This window comes from Schistocerca cancellata, chromosome 3 (genome assembly GCF_023864275.1).
Source record: "Schistocerca cancellata isolate TAMUIC-IGC-003103 chromosome 3, iqSchCanc2.1, whole genome shotgun sequence".
Lineage (NCBI taxonomy): Eukaryota > Metazoa > Arthropoda > Insecta > Orthoptera > Acrididae > Schistocerca > Schistocerca cancellata.
The window spans coordinates 578441322-578454868 of NC_064628.1; the positions used below are offsets into that span (position 1 = coordinate 578441322).

General features: G+C 44.9%; 1 protein-coding gene across 3 annotated transcripts in view; it reads left to right on the plus strand.

Annotated features, from left to right (window-relative positions):
- LOC126176821 (solute carrier family 22 member 7-like) overlaps positions 1–13547 on the plus strand; it is a 232740-nt gene that overhangs the window by 162375 nt on the left and 56818 nt on the right. For all 3 annotated transcript variants that reach the window (XM_049924007.1, XM_049924006.1, XM_049924005.1), the window contains one exon: positions 5185–5406. In XM_049924007.1, the coding sequence (XP_049779964.1) occupies positions 5185–5406 (222 nt within the window). The remainder of the gene's footprint in view (positions 1–5184; positions 5407–13547) is intronic.

The following is a 13547-nucleotide window of genomic DNA, read 5'->3' on the forward strand; positions in this document are numbered from 1 at the left end:
AGCAATCGAAAGGAGTGTCAAATATCATATAGCAATGGTATCAGAGGTACTGGAAACACATAATAGTTCAATGCATTCAAACATTATAGTCTTTCTATAAGTTTACTATAAAGGTCAAGAAGTGCCTTACACAATAATTTTTAATTAAGCACTTGAATAGGAAATGTGCTTCCTCTTCCTTCATTTGGAGTCCATAGCCAGCTGCAGAATCTAGATACATTGAGGGATGATTAGTTCCATAAACCTCAGGATGTGAGGGCTTAGTAGTGAATTATTGGATATGTTCAAAGTATGGGTTGATGGGCTGGTGTTCAGAATTTGCAGTATACTTTCAGTGCCCTCACTTAAATTAACAACTGACACTGTTGATCAGCATTTATCAGGTTTAGAATCGAGTATCATAACTTTATTATTTTTAAAAGACTGAAAGCATGAGTGAAAACAATGAACTGAATGTACAACCCAGCAAATTCTTTCTTATATAATTGTAAGCAAAGATGATATATATTTTTTTCTTTTTAAAGATGCATACACTGTGACACATGATATTTATGAGCACATGCTGAAAAATGTATCTCCCAGTCGCTGAAGTACATTCAAAGGGCGAACATGTTGAAACGTGTAGCAACAATGCAGCCTTCTTGAAAATAGTGGTGACGATGATGACTATGGCAGAAAATGGTGGTAAAACTACACTCCTGGAAATGGAAAAAAGAACACATTGACACCGGTGTGTCAGACCCACCATACTTGCTCCGGACACTGCGAGAGGGCTGTACAAGCAATGATCACACGCACGGCACAGCGGACACACCAGGAACCGCGGTGTTGGCCGTCGAATGGCGCTAGCTGCGCAGCATTTGTGCACCGCCGCCGTCAGTGTCAGCCAGTTTGCCGTGGCATACGGAGCTCCATCGCAGTCTTTAACACTGGTAGCATGCCGCGACAGCGTGGACGTGAACCGTATGTGCAGTTGACGGACTTTGAGCGAGGGCGTATAGTGGGCATGCGGGAGGCCGGGTGGACGTACCGCCGAATTGCTCAACACGTGGGGCGTGAGGTCTCCACAGTACATCGATGTTGTCGGCGGAAGGTGCACGTGCCCGTCGACCTGGGACCGGACCGCAGCGACGCACGGATGCACGCCAACACCGTAGGATCCTACGCAGTGCCGTGGGGGACCGCATCGCCACTTCCCAGCAAATTAGGGACACTGTTGCTCCTGGGGTATCGGCGAGGACCATTCGCAACCGTCTCCATGAAGCTGGGCTACGGTCCCGCACACCGTTAGGCCGTCTTCCGCTCACGCCCCAACATCGTGCAGCCCGCCTCCAGTGGTGTCGCGACAGGCGTGAATGGAGGGACGAATGGAGACGTGTCATCTTCAGCGATGAGAGTCGCTTCTGCCTTGGTGCCAATGATGGTCGTATGCGTGTTTGGCGCCGTGCAGGTGAGCGCCACAATCAGGACTGCATACGACCGAGGCACACAGGGCCAACACCCGGCATCATAGTGTGGGGAGCGATCTCCTACACTGGCCGTACACCACTGGTGATCGTCGAGGGGACACTGAATAGTGCACGGTACATCCAAACCGTCATCGAACCCATCGTTCTACCATTCCTAGACCGGCAAGGGAACTTGCTGTTCCAACAGGACAATGCACGTCCGCATGTATCCCGTGCCACCCAACGTGCTCTAGAAGGTGTAAGTCAACTACCCTGGCCAGCAAGATCTCCGGATCTGTCCCCCATTGAGCATGTTTGGGACTGGATGAAGCGTCGTCTCACGAACGCTGGTCCAACTGAGGCGCCAGGTGGAAATGGCATGGCAAGCCGTTCCACAGGACTACATCCAGCATCTCTACGATCGTCTCCATGGGAGAATAGCAGCCTGCATTGCTGCGAAAGGTGGATATACACTGTACTAGTGCCGACATTGTGCATGCTCTGTTGCCTGTGTCTATGTGCCTGTGGTTCTGTCAGTGTGATCATGTGATGTATCTGACCCCAGGAATGTGTCAATAAAGTTTCCCCTTTCTGGGACAATGAATTCACGGTGTTCTTATTTCAATTTCCAGGAGTGTATATGTATGTAACACATTTTCTTTTCTCCTTGCGGGTGAGCCAAAACCATATGATACGAAAGTAGTGTTTGTTTAATACAACATTTATTTAAAACAACAGCGGCAGAAAAAGTGTAACCATTGGAATGATGTTGGATCTACGGAGTGCTGGATTTTGAAAATCCTCGTTATACCGATACATAAGAAATACTATCCATGGATGAGTGGGTTCATTTATGTCACATTTTAACGCAAATTGCTACAGTGTTCAATGGAACTGCTCAAGCTCCTTCAGTGACTTATCCGACCATAACAGTTGCCACTGGGAACTTCCCACAAAGAGATACACTCTTTACTGAACGTGTGTGCACCCATCTGCAAGACCATACTATTAAAAATTTAACGTACACCAGGATATTTTAGGGGAACGACTAATCAGGCAGCTGTCTATGTACAGATTCTATGAAGGAATCTGTACCAAGCTGATGGAGTTTGCACACAAAACTCAGCATCCATCAGGTGAAATAGTATAGTATAGTAGTACTCCCTCTTCAGGCCACAAGTGGCCCACCGAGACCATCCGACCGCCGTGTCATCCTCAGATGAGAATGCGGATAGGAGGGGCGCGTGGTCAGCACACCTCTCTCCCGGTCCTTAGAATGGTTTTCTTTGACCGGAGCCGCTACTATTCGGTCGAGTAGCTCCTCAATTGACATCACGAGACTGAGTGCACCGCGAAAAATGGCAACAGCGCATGGCGGCCCGGATGGTGCATATAGTCTGCGGCCTCGAGCTCGGCTCCACCACCGTCAATGGAGAGTGAAGTTTTGACAATGCCAGCCACTCGTGCTGGCGAAACGTCAGTAAAATCATTAGATGATCGTCGGCCGAAGAACCCGAAAACAGAAGCCAATAGGCAGTTTCTCAACAAGTGGCCATGAAAGCCTTACCAATTTTGTACTGTTTTTTTACTTCACATTAGCGAGTCTTTAATTTGTTCTGTTCTGTTATCATAATTGTTTTGGCCTTCATGACTTCTGCATCGAACAGCCATGTGTCTGCTTGCTATAGAAAAGGCGCTTCAGAGCTCAAAACTGTTGAAATTAATCATCTTAGATGTTCAGCAAGTTTTTAGTATATTGTTTGCATTGTCCTTATTTCATGTGTCTCACGCAGTCACTCTAAACTAATTTACTGGAGCTCCTCTCTTACTGCTCTACGGCCATTTATACACTACCGTTTGTGGAAATTGCAACACCAAAAAGGAAATGCATGAATTCAGTTAATTTAATACCACCAGTTAGGTACATGACAAGTAACAAATGATAATCTTTTCAAATCTGTACATGTCCTTTGAGCCCTACTATTCAGTATGTCGTGTGGCCACTATGCACTACAATTAGTGCTGCTGTATGCCGTAGCATTGAATCAATAGGGTTCTGAATACGTTTCTGAGGGATTTCCCTCCACGCAGTTTGTATCTGAGCTAACAAATCTGTTACACCAGTTATTGGAAGACCGTGAAGCACCAGGTGCTGACCAGCCATATCCCCAAATATGTTCGACGGGTGACATGTCTGGCGAACGTGCAGGCCAGGGAAGCAATGGTACCAGTCGTTCTTCATAGAAGGCTTGTACATTCCTCGCAACATGTGGCCGGGAATTGTCCTGTTGGAATGTGGTCAGTGGAGATGCCTTAAGCAGGGGGAGTACCTCAGACTCCACAACCTCCATTAGGTACGAGGCGAGATCGGTTGTTGTAACCATTAGTGCCCCAAAACATGAAACCTGGTGTTTGTCTGCTTTGCAGCTCCAGGTTGCGCTCACCACGGTACCTCCGGACACGTATGCGGCCATCACTGTAGAACATGTAGAAGCGTGACTCATCCGTAAAGATTACAAGTCGCCACTCAGCACCCCAGTGACGGTGTTCACGTACCCATTGCAGTCGGAGGAGCTTGTGGTTTCTGGACAATGGAAACCGAGGTAATGGCATGCGTGAAACCAGTCCGACCTACAGCAGATGGTGACGAACCGTCGATGCAGACAAGTGCACACCTGTTGCACTGCTCCAGCGAGGAACCAACACTGTGGATGACGCTGTACGGTCCGTAATGGCCATGCGGGCAAGTTGACGGTCATCCCGTTCTGTGGTCATGTTCCGTGGTCCAGTTCCCGCTCGTCACTGCGTAAGACCTTTCTCTATCCACTCCTTCCACACACGCATCACTGCCGTAGCAGCATGCCTTGTGCGAGCCGAAATGTCACGGTATGACAACCTCGTTTCCCGGAGACCGATCATTCTGCCCCGTTCGAATTCGCTCAAACGCCGATGTTGCTCCCTTTGACGTCGACGAGGCATACTGACACTCACTGTATTGTTTCCACCTTGTGTGACAAACAACTGTGCACCGACTACACTAGGCGCAACACCGACCCTGTCGGACCGACACGAGAGGGCTCTCTGCTCGGCCTACGTGTGTCCCATCTCGCTGCAAAACGTATCATTAGTGCTTGCACGGCCGTCGCCGCTTCCACCAAGTGTGGCGCTATTCGGGTAATTCCTTCTTGGTGATGCACTTTTCACAAACGGCAGTGTATTTTTGCTGCTTATTTGCTTTTCCATCTTTCTTTACTTTACCTCTTCTGCTACTGTTTCTCTTTTATTCTCTCCTCTCACTCCAGTTTCCCCTCCGACATATGTCTTGAACCAGTTGCTAATGTCAAGCAATTGCATTCTCTTTTAACGATCTCTGCTAATTAGGACATTATTCCTCTAGTTCAACGTCTTGGCTTTCATTGTTAGTGGCACAATTTTTTTAATATCTTGCCCACCGCTCTACTCCTACATCAGATAAGTATCGATAATGATACCAGCATATTCATTTCCCTTAACATTTTTTCTAATTTAAAGAGCTGAGATAAAAACTGAATGACCGACGCAAGTTGTTAAAGTTCATAACTATCTTAGGAGGTTTATTCAAACCGTATTGCCCTCTTATATATCACTGATGCACAGTTGGAGATTACAGTACTTGTAAGGGTACAAGTTAGTGCTGTTGCAACTTTAATGAAATGGTGAGTTCTGCAGCCTGATGTGTTCTCCTTTTGTTCCGTAGATATTTACCAGAATCTCCGAGATGGCTACTCAGTAAAGGACGACCAGAAGAGGCTCTCAAGGTTCTGGAGAGGGTAGCAGCAACAAATGGAAAGCCCCTACCTTGTGACACGTTGATGAAGCTTAATTACCTGTCTGAACAGAGAACTCCAAACATGGGTATCAGAAGCATCGTTACCAACAGGAATCTCTTTAAAAATACAGTTTTATTACTTATTAGCAGGTTTGTGAATCTAATTTTTTTCATATAATTTTTTAAACTCGAACGAAAATGTCAATTTTTGGCGGTTGATGGTGAATATATACTTTTAGTTCATTAGATACGAGTGAAAGCATTGTTTAAAATAAAAACCTGGAATACATGACGGTTGCTTGCTGATGACTGAAACCGATGAATCATCGTAGTGGTAACATCTGACATGGATACGTATTTCATCAATTGCATTGTACATACTCCACTGTGAAAGGATTTTTAAAATTACTCTTATTGTGAAGCTAAAAATTTGTGGTTTTTCTGCTTTTAAACGTATTAGCTACTAATGTATATATTTTAGTGGAATTTATAATGAATGTAAGAATATACTGATCAGCCAGAACATTATGACTACAGACATACAATGCATGTAGTATCAGTGAGTATACTGTCTGTGTGTAGAATGGGGAAGCCATTCAATGTATCTGAATTTCACCAAGGGCAGATTTTGGTGGTCCAGAGGCTCGAAACGAGCATTTCGGAAACTGAACAACTTGTCGAGTGTTCGATGAGTGCTATGATGAGTGTCTTCAACACGTGGCCAAACGAATGTGGGGCCACATCCAGACGTCCAGACGTCGTGGCCTAGAGCAGACATCTCTCATTGCAGATGTTGGACGTTGCAGGCTGGGCAGATTGGTAAAACTGGACAGGCAGCGAACTGTGACGGAACTGCAGTCAGATTAAATTCTGGGCAGAGTATAAGTGTGTCTGAAAACACAGTGCACTGAACACTCCTAACGACGGGCCTCCGCAGCCAACGACCCATGTATGAGCCAATGTTAACACCGCAACATCGGCAACTACGACAGAAATGGGCACCTGACGATCAGCACTGGACGTTGTCACAGTGGGAGATCATTGCATGGTGTGATGGATCCCGATACCTCTTTCATCATACCGATGAAAGGGACGAATCGCTGGACACTTATACTGCAGGTCAGAGACAAGCTGAAGTGGCTCCATTAAGCTGTAAAACATTCATATGGGCATCCATGGATCCAGTGGAGCTCGTGCAAAGTATCGTGATGGCCAAGGAGTATCATATACTGATTGGAGACCACATATACCCCCTCGTGAGGATTATGTTTCCCAAGAGCAGTGGCATTTTTCAAGAAAATAAGGCACCATGCCACAAGGCCTTGAGTGTTATTGGAGTGGTTTGAGGAACATAGTGGTGAGTTTCAGTTGACTTTCTGGCTCCCCAACTGGCCAGATATGAACCCATTTGAACACATCTGTGATGAGACTGAATGTGGCGTCAGCGCTCATCATCCCCCTCCCTGGAACTTAGGAGAATTAGGTGATCTGTGTGTGCAGACATGGGGCCAACTCCCTCCAGCGACCTGCCAAGGCCTCAGTACTTTCATGCCACACTGTGTCGCTGCTGTTATCCGTGCCAAAGGTGGATAAACTGGCTATTAGGTAGATGGTCATAATGTTCTGGTTAACGAGTGTATATTGTGAATAGATGATTATATAGTTGCGTCATTGATGCATTGTAGACTAACCATGACAAGCAGCAAACAGGGTAGCTCTCATGACTTTAAAAGGCATTTAACCAGCTACCACTGTTAAAAAAGCCTGTTTACTTTACTAACTCTTTTGATGTGGAGACTCACAGACAGTCAGACACATCACAGAAGTATTGCCCCACAATACCATAACATAGTAGACCACAAGGCTTCCTGCTAACGTCTAAATGGTTCAAATGGCTCTGAGCACTATGGGACTTGACATCTATGGTCATCAGTCCCCTAGAACTTAGAACTACTTAAACCTAACTAACCTAAGGACAGCACACAACACCCAGCCATCACGAGGCAGAGAAAATCCCTGACCCCGCCGGGAATCGAACCCGGGAACCCGGGCGTGGGAAGCGAGAACGCTACCGCACGACAACGAGATGCGGGCTAACGTCTAGAGAGTCGATAGATTACATAAATGCTCTAGATGTTTCCGTAATGTTTTGAATTGTTTATGTTATGCTCTAGATCTCTTCAAGAGGCACTTGGGGCCATAAAGGGTCCAACTTCTGGTGATTTCATCATGAAAGGAAGAGAGAAGTGCAGCTGACTATACAAAAGCCTCCCGCGGTATTTCCTTTTCGTGATCGGCTGGGTCGAATATACGCGGCATTTGGGGAACTGCTGGACGATCGACGGTTTCTGGGTCACTGATTGTTCTTCGGTTTTTCTTTTTCGTGATCCGCTGGGTCGAATATAGGCGGCATTTGAGGAAATGCTGGACAATTGATGGTTTCTGGGGCGCTGCTTGTTCTTACCTGTAGGGGGAGTGAGTGCCAAACGCAGTTCAGGTGTGAAAAGCGGTTCGGCCTCCATGGCACCTCAGTTCGAGAATACTCAGCGACTGATTGCTAGGCAGTGCTGGAAGATGGTAGTAGCTCAGGAGTTCGAAGTGGTTCGACGTCCATTGGCTCCCATTGCATGTTACTGTCGTTTCACCTTTTCGTGATTGGCTGGGTCGAATATAGGCTGCATTTGAGGAACTGCTGGCCGATCGACGATTTCTGGGGCGCTGCTTGCTCTTCGGTAGTTTGTTTTCGTGATTGGCTGGGTCGAATGTAGGAGGCATTTGAGGAGCTGCCGGCCGATCGATGGTTTCTGGGGCACTGCTTGTTCTTCGGTATTTCCATTTCGTGATCGGCTAGGTCGAATATAGGCGGCAATTGAGGATCTTCTGGCTGATCGACGGTTTCTGGGGCACTGCTTGTTATTCGGTATTTCTTTTTCGTGATCCGCTGGGTCGGATATAGGCGGCATTTGAGGAACTGCTGGACAATTGATGGTTTCTGGGGCGCTGCTTATTCTTACCCGCAGGGGAAGTGAGTGCCAAACGCAGTTCAGATGTGAACAGTGGGTCGGCCTCCATGGCACCTCAGTTCGAGAATACTCAGCGACTGATTGCTTGGCAGTGCTGGGAGATGGTAGTAGCTCAGGAGTTCGAAATGGTTCGACGTCCATTGGCTCCCATTGCATGTTACTGTCGTTTCACCTTTTCGTGATCGGCTGGGTCGAATATAGGCTGCATTTGAGGAACTGTTGGTCGATCGACGGTTTCTGCGGCGCTGCTTGCTCTTCGCTATTTCCTTTTTGTAATCGGCTAGGTCGAAAATAGGCAGCATTTGAGTAATTGCTGGCCGATCGACGATTTCTGGAGCACTGCTTGTTCTTACCTGCAGGAGGAGTGAGTACCAAACGCAGTTCAGATATGAACAGCGGTTCGGCCTCCATGGCTCCTCAGTTCGAGAATATTCATCCACTGATTGCCTTGGCAAAGCTGGGAGATGGTAGTAATAGTTCGAAGTGGTTCGACGTCCATTGGCTCCTATTGCATGTTACTGTTGTTTCACTGCTCGCGCCTAAAACGAAGGCGGAGGTTGTATCAGGCAGGCTGCCAGACAGGTGTGTTCAGGTCGGTGTTGAGAAGGATGATGGCACTGTGTCACGTTTTGGCTGCAGCTGACTGCGATGCACAACTATGCACGCCTTATAATAAATAAACAAATCGCGTCTGGATCATATCCTTTATTACCGCCTACTGGTTTAAATCTTGCTCTGCAGATCATCTTCAGGTCTAGTTGGAGCAGGGAATAGAGGGAACACCAACCAGAATTATTACCAAAAATATGATACTGTAATCAATGTAACAACAAATTAATGCACAATTAACAACAGAATATTATGAGGAACCACACATATCTGGCCCCGCAGACAAGTTTGTCAATTAATGTAAAATATAAAAGTACTGGGCTGTATACGTCATAGAACTAAACTAAACGCCACCCAAAACAGGCGATGAAGGCCCAACAGTACCGGCCAGCCACCGTCTCATCTCCATTCCACAAGCATCACTAGATGTCGATATGGAGGAGCATGTGGTCGGTACACCGCTCTCCCAGCCGTGTATGTCAGTTCACGAGATTGGAGCTGCTACTACTCAATCAAGTAGCTCCTCAGTTTGCCTCACAACGACTGAGCGCACCCCGCTTGCCTGCAGCGCTCGGTGGACCGGATGGTCATACACACGTCACGGGCTAGTGTATAAAACAGTCAAAGATTTTTCTCCATCACAAAAGAACTAAAATAATTAATGAAGTCAGGGGCTCAAAAACAGGATCGTGAAGCAGATTTCCGAATGTATGATACGTCTTTTACTTTTATTTTTTTATTTTTTTTTTTTTGAGTCATCACTCTTCCGACTGGTTTGATGTGGCCCTCCACGACTTCCTCTCCTGTGCCAACCTCTTCATCTTAGAGTAGCATTTGCCATCTATGGCCTCAATTATTTGCTGGGTGTATTCCAGTCTCTGTCTTCCTCAACAGTTTTTGCCCACTAAAGCTCCCTCTACTACCATGGAAGTCATTCCCTGATGCCTTAATAGATCTCCTTGTCAGTGTTTTCCACATATTACTTTCCTCTCCAATTCTGCACAGAACCTCCCAATCCCTTACCTTATCAGTCCAACTGATTTTCAACATTTGTCTGTAGCACCACATCTCAAATGCGTCGACTCACTTCTGTTCCGGTCTTCCCACAGACCACGTTTCACATTGCTGTGCTCCAAAGATACATTCTCAGAAATTTCTCCGTCAAGTTAAGGTCTATGTTTGACACTAGCAGACTTTCTTTGGCTAGGAATACCCTTTTTGTCAGTGCTAGTCTGCTTCTGATGCCCTCCTTGCTCCGTCGGTCACTGGTTATTTTACTGCCTGCATACCAGAATTCCTTAACTTCATCTACTTCGTGACCATCAATCCTGATAAGTTTCTCGCAGTTCTCATTTTTTGGTACTTCTCATTAATTTCCTCTTTCTTCGATTTACTTTTAATTAATATTCTCTACTAAGAAGGCAGTTCATTCCATTCAGCAGATCATGTAATTTCTTCTTCACTTTCAGTCACGATACCAATGTCAACAGCGAAGTGTGTAGGTGATATCGTTTCATCTTGAATTTTAATCCCACTCCTGAACCTTCCTTTTATTTCCATCATTGCTTCTTTGATGTACAGATTGAAGAGTAGGGGTGGAAGAGAACATCGCTTTCTTACACTCTTTTTAATCCAAGCACTTCGTTATCGATCGTTCAGTATTATTATTTACTTTTGGTTCTTGTACATATTGTCTGTTACCTATCTCTCCCTACAGCTTACCACCATTTTTCTCAGAATTTCGAATCATCTTGCACCACTTTACATTGTCGAACACTTTTACCAGGCCGACAAATCCTATAAAATGTATCTTGGTTTTTCTTAAGTCTTGCTTCCATTATCAACCGCAACACATTGCCATTACCTTTCCTAAAGCCAAACTGTTCGTCATCTAACACAACCTCAAATTTCTTTTCCAGTCTTCTATATATTATTCTTGTCAGCAAATTGGGTGCACGAGCTGTTAAGCTGATTGTGTGATAATTCTCGCTCTTGTCAGCTCTTGCACTCTCCGGAATTGTGTGGATGATTTTTGCCAAAAATCAGATGGTATTTCGCCAGACTCTCACATTCTACACACCAAAGTGAATAATCGTTTCCTTGTCACTTCCCCCAATTATTTTAGAAATTCTGGCGGAATGTTATGTATCCTTTCTGCCTTATTTGACCTTAAGTCCTCCAAAGCTCTTTTAAGCTGTAAATCTAATACTGGAGCCCCTATCTCTTCTACACCAACTCCTGTTTATTCTTCTATCACGTCAGACAAATCTTCCCCCTCATTGAAGCCTTCAGTGTACACCTCTCCTCTCTCTCCTCTGGATTTAACAGTTGAATTTCCGGCGCACTTTTCATGTTACCATCCTTTCTTTTAATTTCACCAAAGGTTATTTTGACTTTCCTATGTTCTGAGTCAGTCCTTCCGACAATCATTTCTTTTCCGATTTCTTCATATTTTTCATGCAGCCATTTCGTCTTAGTTTCCCTGCACTTCCTGTTTATTTCATTCCTCAGTGACCTGTATTTCTGTATTCCTGAATTATCCTCAGCAGTTTTGTACTTCCTTCTTTCATCGATCAGCTGAAGTATTTCTTCTCTTATCGATGGTTTCTTCGCAGTTACCTTCTTTGTGCCTATGTTTTTCTTTCCAACTTCCGTGATTGTCGTTGTAGAGATGTCCTTTCCCCTTCAACTGTACTCCCTACTGAGCTATTCCTTATTGCTATATCTATAGCCTTAGAGAACTTCAAGCGTATGTCGTCATTTCTTAGTACTTCTGTATCCCACTTCTTTGCATATTGATTTTTCCTGACTAATCTTTTACACTTCAGCCTATTCTTCAACACTACTAGATTGTGGTCTAGGCACGCCTTACACCCCAGTATCTGATTTCTGAATCTCTGTCTCACCATGATGTAATCTGAATGAAATCTTTCCGTATCATCAGGCATTTTCCAAGTATATCTCCTCCTGTTGTGATTCTTGGAAAGAATATTCCTTGTTACTAGCTGAAATTTGTTACAGAACTCAATAAGTCTTTCTCCTCTCTCATTCCTTGTCGCAAGCCCATATTCTCCAGTAACCTTTCCTTCTAGTCCTGCCCCTACAACTCCATTACAGTCCTCCATGGCCGTTAAATTTTCATCTCCTTTTAGGTAATGTATTACCCTTTCAATATCCTCATATACTTTCTCTGTCTCTTAATCTTCAACTTGCGACGTCTGTATGTATACCTGAAGTAACGTCTGTGTTGGCTTGCTGTCGATTTGGATAATAACAACACTGTCACCGAACTGTTCACACTAACACACTCTCTGCCCTACCTCTCTAATCATAACGAAACCTACTCCTGTTATACCAATTTCCGCTGCTGTCGATACTACCCTATACTCATCTGACCAGAAATCCTTGTCTTCTTTCCATGTAACTTCACTGACCCCTACTATTTTTAGACTGAGTTTTTGCATTTCCCTTTTCAGATTTTCTATCATCCCTACCACGTTAAAGCTTTCGACATGCCACACCCCGACTCGTAGAACGTTATCCTTTCGTTGCTTATTCAGTGCCTTTTTTTCCATTTTCCATCAATTGTCGTAATTTCAAACAGTTTTTCCGTAACTGCAATGCATTTTACCCATTTACTCGTGTCCCAAACCCCCACTCCCGACGACTTGTCACGTCAACAAAATCTCTCATCGCTGTCTCAGTTTCTGTATCTTTGCAAGCCCCCTACCCCTCCCACCAATTACTTTGCGAGTGCTATATACATGCGGACATATTGCAAACTCTGTTGCACTACCTACATCACAACACGGAAATATTGTTTCTTAGTGTAGAATATGGCCTTCAGCAGAGAAGACGTGCAAAACCTACATTCCTTAGCGGCAACACCTTATAAATTCTTTAAGATTTTTTTACCATTTGACATCTCTCTCTATGTGGATGGGGCTCGCAAAGTGTTCTCTCATTCGCAGGATAAAGTCGGAGATTGACAGATGTCACCAGCAACTTCGATGATTTCCACCCCAACAACCGAACAATGAACCAGCCCTCCTTGAAACACTGTCTCAGGTTTAATTTGGAACTGACCAGAAGAATGAGGGCCCTATACTCGCTACATCCAACGTCTCGTGAAGGAAAAGAATGAGCTGAGTTCCAAATACTCAATGCACTTCAAAATTTTGCTTTAGAAAAGAGCAAACAGTGTGTTCCAGTCTTGTACAACCGACCGACGCTGGTAATATAGACTGGTATTCACATTCCAATGCTGTAACTGGCGTTCTACGAAGATTGTCTTGCACCATTGTCACTCATATCACCCATCCAATTACGCACAATCTCTCTAGATGTGTGCACACTGAGGAGGTTAACATTCCTTGTTGGTGTATAGTAGATACGAGCATGACACGTTAGAAAGTGTTGTGGTTATTGTTCAGAAGAAGAAGAAACGTATGGTGTATGCATGATGGAACTCCAGATGGAAGGAGTTTGAAACATTTTATGTAAATCACTTGCGCTATCAATTCTATAGTGTTGTGGTGTTTTGACTCCATATCAAGAAGCGTACTGGGAATAAAGAAACGATCGTAGAACAGAAACACACATTCCTAAGGCTACGCGTTTCTGCATGTTAAAACAGTTGGTTTCAGATACATTAGTGGT